Raw genomic sequence first — 21992 nt, 5'->3', positions numbered from 1 at the left:
GCTTATGGGCCTAAACTCCTTAACATTGGTGGGGGATTTAACCTTGGGTATAAGAGCAATTAAGGTATGGTTCACCCCCACATTCATCTCTCCACCATTCAAAAAATCCAGCACTGCCCTACATGTGTCCTCCCCCACAATATGCCAATGATTTTGATAGAAACCTACCCCAAACCCATCGGGGCCAGGTGATTTCAACGCTGACATTTGTTTAAGAGCTACTTCAACTTCAAAAGCAGTAAAATCCATTTCCAGCCTATCATTCATGGCCTCTGTAACTTTTGGTTCAACTAGCATAACACACTTTTCTATATCCTCATCTTTGAGCATAGATGATGAAAAAATTTCATTGAAGTAGTCATGGAAAGCACCCTCTATCTGCACCTCATCTTCCACCATCCTCCCTTGTGAATCCATAATTTTTTTTTTATAGTATTTTTCTTCTTTCTCTGACTAGCACATGCATGATAGAACTTTGTGTTTCTATCACCATATGTTAACCAGTGTTTTTTTGCCCTCTGCTTCCACCTCAGATCTTCCTGCTCTAGGAGGACATTAAGCTCTCCTTTTAGACTCATCAGTTCACATATAATAGTTGGCCCCTCCTCCTCCTTCATGATTTTTTTTTCAGACAACTCTTTGATTTCGCCTTCCCTTTTTAGAACGGAGTTTTTACTCCATCTGCTCAGTGAGTTTTTGCATCCAGCAAGACCCCTTTGTAACTTTTTTCGTGGCTCATTCACATCAGAACTACTCTCAGAGGCATGTTAGTGTATGGGTTAATGGTGAAGGAGGGGGAAGTAGATGGTTACTAACGGGTTTTTATGGAAATCCAGAAGCTAGTAAAAGGGGGTCATCACAGGAGTTACTTAAAGCCTTGAAACCATTACAAGGAGTGAGTTGGTGTGTCATAGGAGATTTTAATGAAATAGTGTCCCAAGATGAGAAAGTGGGGGGAGGGAGAGAAATGAAGGGCAGATGGAAATATTTAGAAGGGCTTTAGAGATATTTGGGCTCTCTGATCTGGGATGGTGTGGTTATAAGTTTACATGGAGCAATGGTCACGAGGATGAGTCTTTTGTGAAAGAAAGGTTGGATCGGGCTGTAGCTAATCATGGCTGGGCTAGTAGATTTCAAGATATGAATGTTTGGGCTTTGTGTTCATAGCTAAAACTATCCAATAAATGATCTTTTGTGCATTTTTTTGCACTTGGGTCTTACATTAAGTAGCATAAAAGAATTGTGTTAGAAATACTAGATCAAAGTATACAGCGGAAGCGATATTACCTCATCGTAAATATCTAGGATCTAGTGCGGTTGTTCCACAGATTCTTCGTCATCGTCGTTGTTCATTCACAATCTCCCATATCGATGATGGAGTGTGCTACGTGGCAATACCAGAGCAACACCCACATATTCCACAGCCTAAATGTCGAAACTAGAGAGAATCATTTGAGAGAGAGATTTCATGTTTTTTATGCAAGTATTCTCCAAAGGGAAGAGGGGCTATGTGTAAATAGCCCCTCTAAGTGTAACCTCCGGCTGGCCCTTAATGGCTAGTTATTAAGTCTCATGAAGTGGTTTAAGAACCACTTCATAACCACCAAGAGAAGGTGAAGGAGTGCCCACTATGGGTGCCCCTTTCTTACAAATTGATCTTATATAATAAAGCCGTCCCTGCAGTACATACATATAATTCACTGAGGACCCATAGAAGGTTCCGTATGGACTATAGTGTACAAAGATTTATCTTTGAAAATTATATATCAACTGCCCCAACTTCAAAACAAACCCCAGAAGTCAATTTTCAAAGCCACCGTGTACGCGTTTGTTGTAAGAAGGAAAAAAAGGAGCACTCGCTAGCTAGAAAACGATGCCTTGTTTTACGCATGCATTTTCAAGGTAAATATTTCTTCGTTCTTCTAACTTGCAACTTTTTATATTCAAACGCAAGTTCATCTCTCTCTCTCTCTCTCTCTCTCTCTCTATATATATATATATATATATTCACTCACACACACACTCATGACTTCTCCCACCATTGCCATTTGCAAAACCACCCTCAACTTGAGAAATTAAGTACAACTCAAGAGGCAAAACTCACACACTCGACGAAGAACGACAGAATGATGGCAGAAAAGGAACAATCACCCTATCCCTTGGCACCGGCCATTGGATACGTCCGAAGTGACACGGAGGCGGTCAGGGCACACCCCGAAGATCTTCGTAAAAAGAAGCGCATGAAGTGCATAGCATATATTGCTGCTTTTGCGGTTTTCCAAACCATAATCATATTGGTCTTTGTCCTGACCGTGATGCGCATCAAAAGTCCAAAGTTCCGGGTTCGTGCTGCCTCATTTACTGGCAATTTTGATATCACGAACTCTTCGTATAACTTGCAGATGAATGCTCAATTCACAGTAAAGAACCCCAATTTTGCTCGCTTCAAATATGAATATGGCACTGTTCGATTTGCCCAAAACGGTGTGACTGTTGGTGAGGCCAATATCAACGAGGCACGAGTCAGGGCTCGATCAACCAAAAGGGTAAATGCTACAGTATTCTTGAATTCATCTAACAACAATCCTGCATTAACGGGTGATATAGTTTATGGTCGTTTGCCACTGACCATCTCCTCAAAGTTGGAGGGAAAAGTGCACCTGATGAAGGTTTTCAAGAAGAAGAAATCTGCTCAGATGTATTGCACCATGTTTGTTAATCTCGGAATGCATGAAATCCAGAATTTGACATGCAAGTGATGCTCTTATTAGGTGATGTGCTTACTTTCATTTTTATAACTTGTCCCTTCCCCCCCTCTTATTCATGGTTTCTTTTCCTTCCTATCTTGAACCTAGCTACGGACAAGTACTACTTTTGTTGATACTGCCTGTATATAGCCCCTCGATATTCTGCCCATTTTCAAGTATATATCCTTATAAAGTCTTAATCTATCAGTTTAGAGCTTAAATTCAATTAATCTGTAGGCTATTTAATTTGCAGTTTTTCATCTCTAAAGCCTAATTAAAGCATCAAAACTAATTAGCCCCGGCCACCTGACAAAAGCTCTGAAACTATCCTCGATTCAAAGCATGGAAAAAGGTTCGCGAACAGTAGGATTGACAAAAAAACTGAGAGGCCTTTTGCAATCAATCTACGGGCCGGGTGTGATATCAATTGTAATAGAAGACATGATACGTCTATCTTGCCTGATAATAATACTGATGAGTTTTAGATAAATTAATTGATAGCTGCTGATCATATGGTCCAACAAGTGGTATTAAAATCAACAAGATGATATTGGGTATATTTACAATACTAGACCATATATAGGGGTAATAATCGGTCCGGTCCGAGCGAACCGACCGGACCAACCATTTCGGTCCGAGCTGGACCGAACCGAGACTAAGACCGGTCGGTCTCGATCCACGTTTTAGAAGATCGAAAAGTTTTGGTCTGATCCACGGTCTATGAATATTCGGTTTGATCCGATCCGGTCCCTATGAATATTCGGTTCGATCCGATCTGAAAAAATAATAGAATAGAAATATTTGATTTATTGCCGGACTAGACCGACCGATTTGCACTAACCGTTCAAAACATAATATCATAAAAAGACTTCATGTTGAATGCGTCTGTTCTAACATCAATTTATAACTGTAGATTGAGTAAATGGTCACCGTTCGATAGATTGAATGTTATTTGGACCAAGTGTTGACAAGCCTAAACTTAATTAGAATGACCAAATTGCACTTCATAATTTTTTTTTTTTTTTTTTTTTTTTCCCATTTGAGTTATCAACGTAAGCAACAAATGGTTGAGGTGAAGGGACAGGCAGCAATTAATGTGTACAAAGATAGGCTAGCAGTGTGGGGGTCTACGTGCACTACACTTCCCTATATATCGATCGTCATCTAAATGGCTTGGCTGATAAGATCCAACAATAAAGAAAAATTACAGGGTGACTATCTTTTTATTATTAATTTATTATTTTTTTATATTTTATATTTTATTTTATTTAAGGATCGAAGTGATTATTAATAAATTTATATATATTTTTAATTTTTTCTAATAATTAAAAATATTAAAAAATAAATATATTATAAATAATAAATGGGTAGTAGATAGTTTGACCAGCATTTCAACTTTTGACCCGCTAACATGTTTGACCAAGTCTAGTCATGAGTGCTATCTATCACATCTCTCTCATATTTTAGACGGGAAAATATTTAAACATAACATTTTATATAATTATATGTTAAATAAAAAATATAAAAATAATATTATTTTATAAAAATATCTTTATTTTATAATATTATTGTACATGTCTATTTACATTAATCATTTTAGACATCACACACTGGGTTGACATCTTAGGTTCAAGTCTGGCGTGCCCAATACGGCAGCCCCTGTACAGTAGTCTTTTTGCCAATAGTTTTGTATTCTTTTGCAATCAATATGCTATCACGATGGTGACTTGGGCTGTTGAAGGGAAACTGTGAAAACATTATGGGTGGTCGTAGACTCGTAGTTTGGATAGAATAAGATGAAATATTTTTATTAAAAGATGAATAAAATATTTTTATAATATTTTTTTATTTTAAAATTTAAAAAAATTAAATTATTTATTATATTTTATATAAAAATTTAAAAAAATTATAATGACTATATAAAATAAAATAAAAATAATTTTATATATCAAAACCAACCAAGCTAGAGTTAGATGTGCACTAGAATTGTCTAGGGGGAGACACGGTTGATGAGAGTCTTCTCTCCCACGTGTATGGAAAAAAGTAAAACGTCGAAAGCTCCCAACAAAAGAGGCATCCAATCTCACATAGGGTGGAACTAACTGAGATCGATCGAACTTTAGAGGCAAGAACATTAGTATTGGTACATGTATATGCATATGCAAAATTATCTCTTTTACATATTCATTTTATCATTTAAGTAAAATTTTTACATTGATTTATGCATATTTGAGATAAAATAATAAAAAGATATTATTATTTTATTATTATTAATTTTTTACTAAAATCAATTTTTTTATATATTATATTAAAAATATAATAAAATGAAATATATATATATATATAATATTATAATAATAAAATGAATATGCAAGTAAGGTTTGTTGTGTTGTCGAATGAAGGAGAAAAGGAAAGGATTGTGAGAGAGAGTGAGAGGAGAGAGTAATAATGATTAAAATATCATTTGTAAGGTAAATAGTAATTATCTAAATTTGGATATGCATAAACCAATGTGGAGGATTTTAGAATCATATTATATAAATATGACTTTGCATATGTATATGCGTATACATAGATCAATGTTAATGCCCTAACACGAGCTACCTGGAGAGACAGATACGAGGCAATGCGTGACCCATATGCACTGGTGTCCTGGGCAGTGCAACCAAGAGCTACAATATGTTATTTCTTCTCCTCAATATATTTCTCCCATAGAGGCAATTTACTATTGATCATACAATTCTGGGAAAGTAATTTTTTTTCTTCTCCATCTCATCATGTGCTTTTACTTACTCCTCTCTTGATCTCCAACGTCCTCCAAGGCTTTCATGTAGTCCTACGTCATATAAAATAGAAGTAAAAGTAATAATTTAATTAGACTGAACAAAATAACCTTTATGGTATTAAATATAAAATCATGGAAAAAGTGGACGTTATAAATTATGGAACTTAACACAAAATTCATTTTATTTGATTACAAATTAACAGATGATCAGTAGAAATGCATAATATGATTAAAAAAATGTAATTAATAATACTTTATTATTATATGAAGTTTAAATAGATAATCCAACGTGGGATTAAATTTTGAGTGAAATAAACAAAAGATAAAATTGTGGTATTAGGCAAAGTTTGACTAATTAATGTACTAATAGCTAATCTAATACTAATGCTATAATCCTGCAAACAATAAGACCGCAAACCAAAAAATAAAATTAAAAGAGGCATAAAGAAAACAAAATAAAATAGGAAAATTGAAAATTAAAAGAAGCAAATAGTTAAGAGACCAATTTCCTAGGGAGGTTAGCGTCCAAAATATGAGAAAAATAAAAAATGGCAATAGAGTGGTGTGCAGCAACCAGGCACTGATCCGATGGTGGATGGTGATCAGGGCCATGCATCTCTGGTTTCGGCCTAAAAATGGTGGGCTTGGTGGATTTGGGGGCTGCAATTCTCTTGATTGGGTGCATTTTAAAGGGTGATAGGCAGGGCCCAGGGGGATCACCATGGTCCCCATGGATTGGACCTCAAACACTGGAACCAAAAAAAAAGGTGGGAAGTTATGAAAATAGATATGAAAAAAATGAAAGACATAATTAAGAAGGGAGAAAAGGAGAGGGACTGGTATGTTTTAAAAGAGGGAGAAAACTACCGAGCTCCCTAGCTAATTCCTCCAATATTGAGCTACTATGGAATTTGACTGTTCATCCCCAGAATCCGGAAAACCGGATTCCAGATACAAAACCCAGGTACACTCGTTATCCTTTTTTCTTTTTAACTATCAATTACTAGGTGAATTTTGAGTGCTCCACACAGCTTAGTAATAAGAGACATTTGTAGATTGAGGGAATGCAGTCATGAAAAGCCAAACATGGCGCACTTTTTATTGATATTCAGCAGAAAATTGGTTCTTATATTTGTTTTCTAAAAATACCCATAGGAATTTCATGCACCGATTGGAGCACCTGGCAGACAAATGTTTTTAAGAAGTTGAAGTTAGATATCATCAACTCTCACAACCGCCTCCATCATTCATGGTGTTTGTTTGGAAATTGTTGCCACCCATACCACATCAATCTATGCTCTTTAGAACTGTACCTATGACCTTTCTTCTACATCCTTGTTAAGAATGAACATAACTTAATGTTTTGATGTTATATGAATAAAAATAAATAAATAAAAAGGTATTGGATTGTAAACTTGGATTCCGGGTTTAAAACCTAGATTCATTCGGGTTCTGGCTTAGATCTAAACTAAGCTAATCCAGTCCGGGTTCTGGTCCAGGTATACCCCAGTTCCTAGGCCGAAACGCAGATGAGCAGTTCAGTATGGATGCCTTTTGGGAGGGAGAGAGTTTTATTTTAATTAGCAACAAGGTCTGTAATTTGTTAGCTTTTAGTGTGGACAAAATTGGGTGTCCAAAACCATAGTTAATTGTAAATCAAATTATTGTTAGGGTTTGTTTGAATATTTGCAAATTTTCGAGAGAAATAGCTTCTTGTCAATAAATTAGGTACACGTGTCAGCTAGTTGTTTTTACAACTTGAAATAATGTGAGACATATATATATATATATATATATATATATATATAAGAAAAGTTCTATTTATTATTTCCTACATCACACTTCAACATGTAAATATGTATGTTTAAATAGAATGAAAAAAAACAAAAAATCACGTGTTGATGTATGGTGTGCGAATGCTAAATATCATTTCTCTATATATAATTAAAACATTTCAGCCAGATCTCTGTTAAGACCTTAAGTTGAGTAGCGAAAATTATGATATATTTCAACCCTAGACCTACATAAAACCTTTTTTTCTCACTTGTTATTGACCTATTCATTAGAGCACTCATCAGTAACACGAGCACTAGATAAACGGCAAAAATAGGGATTTTTCATGCTCTCACAATAATAGATTTTTCTCATGGAGTTGTAACAAATCACATACACAAAAGACAAGGATAGTGATCTGTATGATTTGAGATGATTCAGCCATTGGAGTTCTATTGGAGGGGATAATTTCACAAGTTAATTTGTAATTGAATTACTTGTAACTACATTTTCAATTGTAGATTAATTAGTTTCTTCTTGGTAAGTTGTCTCTGAGTGTTATTATACACAGCTTGGATGTTGATGAAATATACTTCTCTTTACCAAACGAAGTTATAATGAGTTACAAATTAATATATATTAGTTAGGGAATGTTTTTCCTTACATAGTTTTAATATTAAAATATTCTAGCTACTTGATCATATATACATACTCGACAACATTAATTTCTGTTGAAAAAAAAAACCATTTGATGTGTTCTATTATGTAAATGAAAAGTTGATATTGGTTTATGGTTTTTATAATAATACATCTAATATATATTTTTCATAAGACACACTACAAGAAAATTGCTTATTTGCTGCCAGTTATTTCTTGTCAAATGACTATTTTCTATCAAAATAAATCTATTTTCGTCAGAAATAATCATTTTCATTGTAAATAGCTCGTCATAAATACTCATTTTTCTTGTATTACAATAATGGAAGGCTAATTCTACTCAAAAACACATTTTCTCGGCTTGAAAGTCTCTAAGCTGATCAACAAGATTTAACATCTGAAGGGTGCTTACACCATTGATCAATGACATAATTTCGATCACTTATCATTATGTTAAGACCCCAATTCCCATAGTGAATGTCATAAATAATATAGTTGACAAATTCGAAATTGGGTGCATGAATCCAATCTTCCCGTGGCTATAACTTCCTCTGACTATTGCTCTTCTTTTTTAATTTATACCATGGTTTTCCCGTTCATGTAGCCGGACAAGTTTTTTAGGCTGAAGTTGAGATTTTAAGGTTGAACTTACTTCAAATTTCAACCGGTGGAAATTCTTTTATAGCATCCCCAAGGATCAAGACAGATCCAATGAACTCTAAGCAAGAAACTAATATCGATTCCAATCATATATAATGTTTTCCTACGATTGTTATTGTCCCAAGAAAAGGAAAGCTCATTTTGGAAAATGGGCGCACTTGAGATGCCCCAAACAAGTAGCATGCATCATCTGTGACTTTGATCCAGATAAGAGCCACGAGAATTATTGCAACATTAAGAACAGAATGAGACACTAAAATCGGCTGAGGAAACAGAGAAAATTTAAGGTCCTTGGATGAAAACATTATGTCGGGTCTTTGTTTTTGCCCTGTCCCTTGGTGCATGTAGTCTCTCTCTCTCTCTCTCTCTCTCTCTCTCTCTCTCTCAAATGTTCTGAAAAAGTTCGTATCTCCCAGTCTCCCACGGTCTTCAACAGCTATATATGTAATATATAATTGGTGCAATGAACCATCCTTTTTGGTGTCCTTATACCAATTTATACCCTATAGGGCATAGTTCTATATATTTCCTTCTGAGCCCTTCATCATACGAGTAAAAATTTAGTTCTACAAGATTACATGATCGTAAGGTAAATGTCCACCCACCTTTTGTCTCTTTTCTAGATTCATAGGTGCACTTGAAACTATAGCACAAAATGTTTGTACAAGCAACATGACCAAAAGCGCTCATAATTGTCTATCAATATATGTACATATATATATATATATATATATATATATATATAATATGCTGAAGTTGGGTGCATGTGATGACAAGGTGTGATGAATTGGGTTTACGTAAAATATTGGCAAAGAAAATTACTAAACAATAAGTTGGACGGACAATAAGCAGAAACATCTGCTGAATTGTCGTTCAAATCTTTGTTGAATTCTAAGAAGACGATCGAGTAGAATGAGGATTAATTAGGACATTTGATGGAAACCTATATATCTATATATCGTACAAAATATGCATTCCGGTAGTGCACCCAAACTCATGTCTAGTAAAACAAGAACAGGCCACTATTCTTCATGAGCTAACAACCATAATGATGTAGCGGAACTTTTCGATATCATATAGAAAGAAGGGTAAAAAGAAAAGCTTTCCCTATCCATTTGGCTCTCGGTTCAGATAAAGTACAATAATATATGTTTTTTTCTTTTATCATCAGCTCATTAAAAAATTATACTTTCTTGGTATTTTTTTTTCTCAGCCAATATTATTTTCAATTTCACAGTAAAATAATACAGAAAATATTTTTAAGAAAAATAACGGTACATTAGAAAGCAAGAAAAGTTATAACTCATAAACACTGCATGCATGTTATTATAATTAACCATATGGAACCAACTGCACCACTAATTCTGAAGTGGTCTTACGCTTGTGAATTTGAGATCCCTCAAATGGTGATCAATTGACGACCATGCATTAGTCTAACATGAGGTACTGCACCATGAATGGGCATTTTTTTTTTTTTAATTTTTTTCTGGGGCAGGTCTGCCATTAGTTTGAACAGTCAAGTCCCGCAATGGGATATGGGTCACAGTACTGTTTTGGTCATTTTGGCATTTTTCCTTGAGGGTGCATATCATTTTGGTTATTTGGTCTGCAGCGTCAGATCAGCCTTCCTTCTCATTTCATTTATGACTTCAAACAAACAGTCATGTCTTCCTCTCTTTTCAGTTTGAAAATTCTCATCAGCCTATCGAGCCGTCTCATTCTTTAATCCACCACTAGTGTTTGAATTTTGAGTTGCCGAAAATGACTTCATATTATCTGTTAGACTACTTGTGTGTGTATGTGACCATATATGAGTATTGTTGTTTTCGTCTTTGTGCATGTGCTCACAGCTCAGCTGCTGCTTGCCCTGCTATCTTCCGCGAAAATTAGATGCATGGAAATAGTCGAAATCAGGAGTACCTAGCAATGCCGTTGCTTCCACGATGTTTCACATGCGAATGTCCATTCCTAGCCTGCTCGTAGTTGAAAGTGGTGCATGTATACTTTCAAAACTAGCTCTATTTATAACATTTTCTTAACCAAATAGACTTAGGTGTGGTATCGACAATGAGTGAAATAAAAATTGAAAGTTGAATAAAATATTATTATAATATTACTTTTTAATATTATTATTTTAAAATTTGAAAAAATTAAATTATTTATTATATTTTGTATGTGAATTTAAAAAAATTATAATAATATGATGAGATGAGATACTTCTCGTATCCAAACTGAGTGAATACGTGTTTTAGGTTACGTTGGGATCATGTGAAGGCCTAATTTGGATGCTGTATAGTATTAACCTTATTATTATAAAACTAGAGATAAAACAGAATTAAAAAAACGTTTGAATTGGTTTTGGGTCAGATATATTATAAATTAAAAGGAAAGGAAAAAGAAAAACCGACGGAAAGCAATGATTGAAGTACTTAAAGAAAATGTGAAGCTGATGGTATCATGATGTAAAACATAGATTATGTACTTTGAGACATTTTGATAGCTTCATTACTTTCTTTAATACCAAAGGCATTTTCATTCAGACACTGCATGCATGTGAATCATGAATCAGACTATATATATTTTTGTTTTTCAACATTCCACGATGTGGATATGGCATTAGCATACGATACTACGTAAGGAACCACGTGAGCATGTTGAACTTCAAATCAAAAACATACAAATAAATCATGAAAATACATAAAAAGGCACTTAGATCTTTAGTATCTATGGCTGTCCGATGAAAATTTTGGACAACAATATCAGACATCTGAATTCTGATGGATGTGTATAATGATTTAAGCTCATGGTTATGAAATATATGCATGTGGGAGCATAAGCTCCAGCATATATGCGAACTTTATAGCGCTGCAGCAAGCAGAGAACATTTTTCGCTCGAGCTGCACAAGGGCTTGCTGGACGTTGCATATAGAGAATGAAAAAAAAAAAGCATTATGCTTGCTTTTCTTCTCGTGTTTAAACTTTAAATACACCCAGATTTTGACAAAAAGCAAGTGTAAGTTGCTTTTCTTTTTGCTCTAAACTACCTTTTAAAAGGAATATATAATTTTCAAGGACCATGTTCATTTCTAGGATCTTATATACTGCTTTGTTTTCTCATCTTTCACAAAATGTATATATTGAACTGGCCTCTGAAGTCTGACTTGCTAAATTATATGTGTGTCAATGTGTCTGAAAACCATTGTTTTGCCTCATTGTTCATCTTTTCCCGCTACAGCTTGCTAACCAAATATCCAGTCTTATATACAAAGGACAGCATTTTCTCGTGAAAAAGTAGAAAATTACCCCCAAAAATGAAAGGAAAAGTAGATCAGAAAAGCATAAAAACTGTCTAGTCATTTCAGTCTCTGAACGCATCGAAATGACCATATAAACGATTTGAAAAGCTATCTCACATATGATTCGAAATGTAAGAAAGCTTGAATGCAGCGTTCCAAAGCCACAAACAGACACCGAACGCAGAAAAGATGCCAAATCAGAATATTTTCAATCTGTTCATAATGGCCCATCACTTTACAGACAACAGCGAGCCAGTCTATAGCACCCACTGGTCATCATATCTAAAATACCTAAACATTCAAAAAACGAAACAATACAAAAATCCTTCCTATTCTCTCCATCTCTTCCCCCCTTTTTTACAGCAAAACACAGAAGCAGAGGGAAGGGTGTCCCATGCTTAGATTAATTCATCTATGTAGTTTTCAATTTCAGAGAGCATGTCTTGCCTTCTCTCTCAAATGCCAACTCCGTTCCCTTCCCCAACTCAATTTTCGACCGATTTCTCGTCAGAGGGTTTACTTGTAAATCGCGACAGTAGGGAAGAATCTGTAGTTGAATTACAGAAAATGCAGACGCTATGAGCTTCATTGAGGAAAATCAAGACTTTATCACTAAAAAGAAAATGAAAGAGTGGATTATACCTTCAGAAAATGAATCCCTTGATTTCTCATGTAACGAGCCGCCACTAGAACGCGATAATGAAGATTCTGAAACAAAGGGAAGAACATTATGGAAACTGGAATTACGGAATACATATTTAAGACAGAAATTTTGAACCTTTGACTCGTTGCACGCATTTAAAAGTGAATCCCAATACCTCTAGAAGAATTTAAGGATCGCTTGCAATGTAGAATGGCACTTTGAATCCCATCATGCTGCTCCCATAGCGAATCGTCTCTCCTACTTACTGGCCGTGTCACTCCGATCGAAGCCGATGCTGATTTACTCTTCTTCAAGTGCTTCTTAGGAAACGGTATTGTCGCCGGAGACGAAGACGGTGAAGCCGAAGGTGGTAAGACTTCCGGGAACTGTAACTTTTCGCTGTATCTTTTCGAGACCTTGACGTACAGAGGTTTGACTAGGTTCAAGTACTTCTGTATAATTTCCTTCGAGAATCGCTCTGTTTTCGAGTCCTCTGAAAGCTTGTGGTCTTGTAGCTTGCTCTCGGATTTTCTCAAACTACTTGCTCTGGTGAATAATGAACTGTTTGGAGTTTCTTCATCCTTGAGCTTCACCGTGAAGAAAGCATTGTTCTCTTGCTTTTTCTGCTTCTGGGTGTGTATGGAAGAGCTTTTGGACTCCGTTTTCCCCGTTTTTGGTGTCGGCATTAACTTTGACTTTGGCTTCTTGAACGGGAGGACTTGGAATCTGGGAGCTGATTTTAGCAGAGCAATAGGGGAGTGAGGCTTGGTATCTCTGGGCTCAATTGGGAGGATTTTTCTTCTGGAAATAAGATCATTAGGAAAGAGAGAAAGGGTTGGCTCTGAGAAATTCAAGCCGGGGTTTTGGGCGGGGTTGTGGTTGTGCTTCGCAGAATCGAGCCTGGTTACGTTTTCTTTGTCTTTGTTGATTTCTGGGTCGTCGTTGGTTTTGGTATTCTGGCTGTCAAAATCAGAAACGCTGATCTCCAATTCGAAGAAAGAGTCTTCCTCTTCTTCCTCGAGGTCATCCTCTTTTACCACAAGAGGATTATGAGATGCATGGTCGTTAAAGGTGTAGGTGCCGGTGGATCTCCAAAACTTGATGAAGTTTAGAGCTTCCATCGCTAGGACAGAGGCTTTCAGGAATGGACGGAATGTGATTTATTAAGAGCTTTGATGGGTTTTATAGTGGGGATTACACACAGGAAGAGAGAGAGAGAGAGAGAGAGAGGGTTGCGACTTGCGAGTGAAAGGGGTTTTGTTCTCAGTTTTTTCTTTTTTTTCCTGAGCGGAACACGAGAATACGAGAGGGTGTAATGAGTGAAAAGGAGAGGAAAACTGGAAAAGCTCAATCTCTTCGTTTTTGTAAGAATAGTTGAGATAAAAATTAAAAATTAAATAAAATATTATTTTTTAATATTATTTTTATTTAAAAATTTAAAAAATTAAATTATTTATTATATTTTATGTAAGAATTTAATAAAATTATAATCATAGATGAAATGAAATAATTTGAATAACTAAATCAGTCCTAATTCCAAATTGCATTTGCTGATGTTTTGGTAGTTTCGGGTTTTTTCTATGGTCGAATTGATTTTCATATTTTCTTTCCAAAATGTTATAACTATGAAATAATTTTGTAAAAATAAATTTACGAACTAGTGTAATTTTATATGATATATTATATATATATATATATTTTAATAAATATAATTTTATAATCTGACGAATCACATTAATTCATGTTAATTTGTGAATTCATTTTCATAATTTTTTATTTATTTTTGGTATTCTCTTTCATAATAGTGAGTTCTTTTCTCATAATAAAATTGGTTTGGTGAGTTTAAATTTTTAAATCTTTGTCATATTCTTTTCTCACTCATATAAGCCTTTCTCATCTGACCAAGAGAAAAGGATTCTAAAAGGAAGTTGGAATTGAGCAAAATTATTCTTTTAGACCCACCTTTTAATTAAACAAAGAAGGGCACTCAATAATTCAAGGATAGCATGACTGATATTTCTTTGCTATTATTTTATATGTCTTCCCAAACAAATTAATAACATTTTTGTTTAAAGGCTACAGAGGAATGTTCGAGTTAAGGTAAGCAATATGGCCTACTTTGACTTGTTTTTTCCAAGTCAATTTATTATCAACAAACAACGTAATCAAGACTGGGCCTTAGTTTGACCAATTCTCATGTACATGAGACTGGTAACGCAAAATGCCCAATATCGTGGATGCGGACCATATTGACTCGAAAATCTCATTCGCTCCATCCAGGTCAATACTTATCCTTGAGCCATTAGATCTAAAAATTATTTTTGGATTCAAAAATACCTTTTTTTATCTAAATTATAATATAATTTAAATTATAAATTAAAATTTATAAATATAAAAAAAAAATTTCAACCCATTAGAATTGTATTTTAGATTTAATAGTAAATCTTATATTGTTTAATTAGTATGACTATTATATAACCTTAAACTCTTATATAAAAATTAGTTTAGAAAGTTAAGGCAATCCAATAACTTGAATACAACTTTTAATTTTTAACAAATTGTAGCAGGGTGTGGGCCGTATTGCCCACTCCTAATGGCCAAGTAGACTTCATTTTCAAAGTCAATCCAAAGTGCGTTTCTTCCTTTCTTCCTTCCTCAATTCACATATTAATTCAAGTTCACAATATATGGAAGTCCAAGAGGCACGAAAGACGGCACCTGAGAAATAGTTGTCTCTCTCTCCTCTCTCTCGTGCATATAAGCCAATTAAGCAAGTACTAGACTTATTTGAAGGAATGTGTGAGCCCGTAGCTGAGCATGGACAGACAGAAAACAACATAGCATTCATTGCTTCTAATATCCCAAATCAAGTCATGAGGAATTTGAGAGTAGAATTGTCAATAATAATAATAATAATAATAATAAATTATACTGTTAGTCATGCCACCGTTCCAACTTCTAGAATTCCACTATAGGTATGTACAAAGTTACAAGGATCATAAAGAATTAAAAGTCTATGCTCAAACTATATATATATATAAAAAAAGAAAATCATGATAACAATTTTGACACAAGTCGTTTAAAGTAACTACGTGTTGGGCAAGTTAGAACTTAGAATGTCTCCTAAGAATTGGAAAAACAATTTCACATTTGTAGGATAAAGTTGTTAGAAATTTATTAAGGGTTAACTATTAAAATAGTTCTTACAAAGGACAGAGGGATGGTGACGAGAAACTTCCAAAAGGTGCTGGAGATGAAGAAAAACTAAAAGAGAAAAAGGCCAAAAAGAGAGAGAAGAGCAAAGCCATGCAAGTAAGCTAATCTACTTTACTTTTAGCAGAGCCTCAAATATTAAAAGATCTGCTGAGTCAGAAAACTGGGTCCTTTACAAGGCAAGTAATTGGTGCCGACGGGGCACGCATGTTCTGCTCAGGGACCCTCCTTAAGTCTTACCTTTGAAGTGGTCCAAGTCTTCGTCTTTTGGAGGGAGGGCAGGCTCAGGCTAGCTAGGGCAAACTGGTCCAAACTCTTTTCCCATAAAAGGTTTGACTCGTGAACTGGGTTTCCTTCGTCTTAGCCCTAGCTACTTTTGAATGGTGCACAAAGAAAGAGCTTTGGGAAGGCATCTAGGTTTTTTTTTTTTCACGGCCTAGCTGCTTTGGTGAACCTGGGAAAGTTTAAAGGGTAAAAATCCCTAGTTTTTGAACCTTAATATTGAAGTCACTAACAAAGTGTTGTGAAACACCACACCCACAAACAAGGATAATGAGATAGACAGTAAAATAAATGCAGAAACACATAATCAATCACACGATATAAGATTTACATGATTCGGCAACGTGTCTACGTTCACAGAGTTGCAAGAAATTTTATTAAGAAGAGATTACAAACACACAGTGAATTACAAGAGCTTCTATCTACTTACAATCTCAACTCTCTCTCTCTCTCTCTAGCGCTTCTTTCTCTCTCAAGAATGCTCACAGGACACCTTTCTCTGTTTTTGCCGTTGCATTATGTTCAATCTTACATACTTTGAACATAAAACATAACATATATATAGTGCATAGTGTCAGAAAAGCCTAAGGCGAAGTGTCGAGAGCGCCTTGAGTGAACAATCTGTCTAATATTCGCTCGAGTCAACTATCGAGTGAGCCTCAAACGAACTCTCTAACTAATTTTCGCTTGAGTCAACTGTCAAGCGTATCTCGAGTGAACTTTCTATTTGAACTTTGTTCAAGTGCTTATCAAGTGATACTCCAGCGAACTCTTGGCTTGACATCTTCTTAGCAAAGTTTTGAAAACTGTTCCGTTCCGAAATGGTGTGGTTGGATATTTAGTACTGGATTCAATTCTGGTTGTTCCGGTGAGTTTCGGGTCATTCCGGCCGGAATGACAATTTGGATCTGAAATTTAACAGCTCATGGTTTTCTTGTCATTATCTTGAATCCCATAACATTTACATAATTTATTCTATTTTCTTATTTCCCCTTATTTATTTTCTAATTTCTCCCTCCTCTCCTTTCGAACTCAAGCCTCAAAAAGTAAAAAGCCCTAGGTTTTATGATTTCTCCCCCTTCACCGATCTCTAGTGACCGACGACCGGCGCCTACGCAACGACACCAGTTCCACAACGTCATAGCTCCCTCGTGTTGCTTGTTACCACATTGTGAATCGTGAGTCGCAGTCTTGCAGTCACAAATCCCCTTTAACGTCACTGCAGGTTTTAGATTATTAGCTGGAATACTAATTTATTTAGATCAGGGTTGTATGGCAGCCAAGTGGACCCAATATCCTACAAAATATTTCAACACATTTTATAAAAGTGAAGAGATAGAAACGTCAAGTTGATTGTTTATTTGAAAAATACAAAAAAAGGAAAGAAATAGGTCATTTCATTATTTTTGAACTAGAATTAAAAACTTTATAGATCAACGTCTTGATAATATATATATATATATATATATATATAGATCTTGTGATTTTTTACTCACGAGGACACATGCTTAAGTTTATTAGGTATGTATGATTTTAAGACTTGTATTGATTTTATTTTAGAATATAGTTTTATATATAATTTATCCATAAAATGTCTATCCCAAAACGGTACACTGAAATGTACTGGTACCAAAATATTTTATTCTAGTGCCTCAACCGAAACGGTCACCAGAACGAAATTCAAAACTTTACTTCTCTGCTCAAAACCAAGCTCCATAATCCAACAATCTCCCACTTAAAAACTAGTTCACCACATACCAATCATTGTTTCCAGCACAAGTTCTATCACTTCTGCAGCTCATAGCACCCGTCTTCAAGGCAGAAGACGAAATGAAGTCAAGCACGACTTCAATCTCTAACATATTTTGTCTTCAGTCGACGTGCCCATCTGTTGTGTAGTATCTGCTTCACCCAAATCAGAGAAAGGGACGTCAACTAAAGACATAACGTGTTAGCAACGATGTGGGATGAATCGCCCAGATTAGAGAAAGGGACGTCAACAATAGGCTCTATGATGTATCATTGTCGTTAAGCGGTCATACAAAGATTAGACTTTGCTTCAAATCTGGAATTTGTCTTGCTTGCTGAAAAGTCTACACGCTCCTATTTGAGAGTACAATACACGCATCGCCTACTCCCACTACATCCAATGTCTATCCATTATCTATGTGCATCTTCCTAAAATCGCAAGCAACATAGTTCTGCATAATCTTTCGATGTGAGATGCTATGAAACGAAGCTCCTGAATCTAATACTCAATCATCAACTGGATTGTGCACTACAAGAAATAAAGCATCCTATATCTCTTTAGCCACTGTATTTATAGCATCATTCATAATACTTTTTTTTTTATTCCGACAGTCTTTTTTGATGGGGTTCGGCTTACCACAATTTCAACAAGTTATTTGCTGCCAGGATCTTGACTTGCTTATGCCCATGTTCCTGGAATTTTCATGTCCCCTGCCCCGATCGTCAACACTCAAGGCCAAACTTGTACCAAAAAACTCCTTATAGTCTTTCTTATGTACCTCCTCAATAAGAATTGTATCACGAACATCATCGTAATTCAATTTCATCTTATCAGCAAAATTACTCACCAACATTCTCATAATCTCCCAACTATTTGGCAAAGATGCCATCAAAATAAATGTTCTAATTTTATCATCAAACTCAATCTAAAATCATATTAAAATTGATTTGTTATCATATTAAAAGTATTCAAATGTTGGGCCACAGACGTACCTTCTGCCATTCTTTGATTGAACAGTTTCTTCATCAAATGAAACTTGTTATTCGTAAACAGCTTTTCATACACACCTAACAAAGCCGCTATGAGATCCGTTGTATAACCCCTAGAACCTGTCGATCCAACAGATTCCAATCAATATCGTCCATGTTTTTATCTTCTTTCCTAACAGAGGAATGTGGAGTTTTTTCCCATAGAGATAATTATTGATATGCATCCTCTAGTATCCAAAATATGTGTCATCGAACTTCTCGATACCAGTTGTGAAAATACTACACCCACAAACAACGATAATGAGAAAGATAGTTAAATAAATGCGAAAACATAGGAATCAATCACACGACATAAGATTTATGTGGTTTGGCAACATGGTTATATCCATAGAGCTGCAGGAGATTTTTTCCATAAGAGATTACAAACACATAGTGAGTTACAAGAGCTTCCCTCTACTCATAATCTCAACTCTCTCTCTCTCTCTCTCTAGGGCTTCTTTCTCTCTCAAGAATGCTCACAACACCTCTCTTTGTTTATGCCGTTTTACTCTATTCAATCTTACGTACTTTGAACATAAAACATAACATATATATAGTGCACAATGGTAGAAAATCCAAAGGTAGCATAACAAAGTTATTCACTCTGCCAGAGTGTCAAGTGTGCCTCAAGCGACCAATATGTCCAACATTCGCTCGAGTCAACCTTTGAGTCAGTCTCGAGTGAATTCTCTGTCTGAGTTTTGCTCGAGCCAACTATTGAGCGCACTTCGAGTGAAATTTCTGCTTGATCTTCGCTTGATCCAACTGTCGAGTACACTTCGAGCAAACTCTCTGTCTAAGTTTTGCTCAAGTGCATTGTCGAGCGAAAGTCGAGCGAACTCTCGACTTGATCTCTTTTCAACTCAAAACCAAGCTCCATAACCCAATTACAATAAGTAGTGAGAGTTAGTTATGCGGTGTGAGAGTCTCTATCTCCAATATGTTTTAGCGGGATGAAAAATTGTAAGTCTCAATTTTCATGGGCGTTTTAGTAAAAAGAATGAGACTCGTGCTTATTATTCACGTCCAGCGACTTCTATCAGTTAAATTTTGGTGGAGTTTGGATAAAAATATGGCACAAATTTGCATTGTGGAAGTCCCCGCGCCCCAAGGCTCCTCTTTTGACGTGTTCTCTAACCGAATATAGAATACTATATTATATTATGGCCATACACCCACAAAGGAGGATATCAACCTCTAGTCTTCTCTCTGGCTTTTATCTTTTATCCGAGAAAAAATATTACCAAAATCTAGTAGGCACTGCATATAAGTATTCAGGTCAATGCTAAGATATGAGTTCCTATCTCTTCTCTCAGACGATATAATGAATGGTTGTAGTTGTATACTAATGTACAATTTACAAAGTTGACTTCCATAACGTTGTTGATCATCATCACTCTTCGCAGTGTGGCCCAAAACTGCAATCCTTTCAGTACTGTCTTGAAATTGAAGCCATGTCAAGTGTTTGATGTTGATCTAGCTCATGTATGTAACTTAGTATAAGCTATTTCCTCCACGTACTTTGCATGTGGTCCTGCACTACTTCAGTACTCTTCCTTTGAAGACGACAAGATTCTAGCTTTCAGGTATCCAAGCCATGCATCAGCCATCTCACTGCTCCCATCGAGGTCACGTGATCACCACAATATTAATGTTTGGTTCTCTCTTTTCATTAAAATAAATATATTATAAGTATGGAAAGAACAAAGGTTTATGGCTTGCACGATATATGCTGCTTGCTAGCTAGCTTAGCTGCCTTCGATTTCCTGCTTTAATTGGCTGACTTTTTATTTCAAATTGGTCGGCAGAAAAAAAACATGATTAGTTAGCCGACTTGAGTAAATACATTTATCTTAGTGAACGATCGACAATCATATTATACATTATAATATGATTTTATGACCACATTTATTTCATGTGTATATATATATATATATATATATGATCAATATCGATTGGGAGACACAAGGTGATACTCACAAAGTTGAGATCCTGTAACCAACTAATATACTGATCATGTGGATCAAAATAGTCGGGGCCCATGCATGATCTAAATTCCTTTTCTACTCGAGAGCCTATACATACTATGACCTTTTTGTGTTTCTTTTGGCTTTGGTTGTTGGCTTTGGCTTGAAAAAAATGCACAAGTACTGGTTGGTCATCGAAATTATTCCTCCAAGAAATTTATGAAATGGTGGGACATTTATGTTTGGAATCATATTATATATTAGCGATTAATATAAGATTAATTGCGCAGGACGGAAGTGGTATAATGATCACCAACCTTGCATTAATAGTACATGATCAATGAATAAAAATGGGGCCTTTTACTGTTGTTCTAGAGAAGCTTCCACTATAAATTGATTCAGAAATACTCAAGTACCTCAAACCAATTAATGCTCCAAACTGATCACGAGCAATGAGTAATATATATATATATATATATATATATATATATATATATATAAATATATCGTTTTTATTTTCCTTTATTATGAGGAATATATTATAAGGAGATTTGATTATGGGTTACAAATTAATATGTTAATAGGCTGAAATAGACATTAATCTTAAAGTTTAGGATACATAGAGCTATTGTACGTGGATCATGGGGCTTAAAACAAAATTATATCCAAATCCAATCAAAATTTTCCCAACACAGATCGAGTTTACTAACTGATCTACTGATACCCTTGGATTTCAACCAGATTAATCCATTGTGATGATGATGATCATGATGAGAATTAAGCATGTGAGCATTTTATATATATATATATATATATATACATATATAGTATTTGCATAAACTACTACTGCATGCTATAACTAGTATAAGCTGCACATATATATAAATACACATACACACATACGGATAGGGTAGACTTCCTCCCATCTTTAGACTTTTTTTTGTCTTTTTGTCCGAGATTGAAGACCTATAATATAAGAATAAGATTGTTTAGGGTTATTGGCCGAATGGGAAGAACTTTTGAGTAAAAGATCGAGTGATAAACCTTTGAAATAGATCAGACTATTAACATTTATTAATCATTTAATATTGTATAATGAATTAATAATGAATGTTAGATGGCCATTTTAATTTTTTTCAACCTTATTTTTAAGATTTAAATTTCACAAAAAAAAAAAACTCTAAAAAATAT

At 35.1% G+C, this 21992-nt stretch overlaps 2 protein-coding genes across 2 annotated transcripts; one reads left to right on the top strand and one right to left on the bottom strand.

Annotated features, from left to right (window-relative positions):
- The first annotated feature begins 1959 nt into the window (after positions 1 to 1959).
- On the top strand, positions 1960 to 2968 carry LOC121253845. The gene has a single exon (XM_041153771.1). It carries the CDS (start codon positions 2127 to 2129, stop codon positions 2757 to 2759), a length of 633 nt encoding a protein of 210 aa, XP_041009705.1. The 5' UTR covers positions 1960 to 2126; the 3' UTR covers positions 2760 to 2968.
- Positions 2969 to 12108: 9140 nt separating this feature from the next.
- Positions 12109 to 13855, bottom strand: LOC121256294 (membrane-associated kinase regulator 5-like). Its single transcript, XM_041157039.1, has 3 exons — positions 12737 to 13855; positions 12561 to 12626; positions 12109 to 12465 (listed from the first exon to the last, which is right to left on the bottom strand). The coding sequence occupies exons 1-3, from the start codon at positions 13680 to 13682 to the stop codon at positions 12404 to 12406; spliced, it is 1074 nt and encodes a 357-aa protein (XP_041012973.1). The 5' UTR covers positions 13683 to 13855; the 3' UTR covers positions 12109 to 12403.
- Between the last annotated feature and the right edge of the window lie 8137 nt (positions 13856 to 21992).

The sequence above is a fragment of the Juglans microcarpa x Juglans regia genome, chromosome 3D (assembly GCF_004785595.1).
Source record: "Juglans microcarpa x Juglans regia isolate MS1-56 chromosome 3D, Jm3101_v1.0, whole genome shotgun sequence".
Lineage (NCBI taxonomy): Eukaryota > Viridiplantae > Streptophyta > Magnoliopsida > Fagales > Juglandaceae > Juglans > Juglans microcarpa x Juglans regia.
The sequence above is the reverse complement of the archived record's forward strand: the minus strand, read 5'-3'. Positions and strand labels throughout refer to the sequence as shown.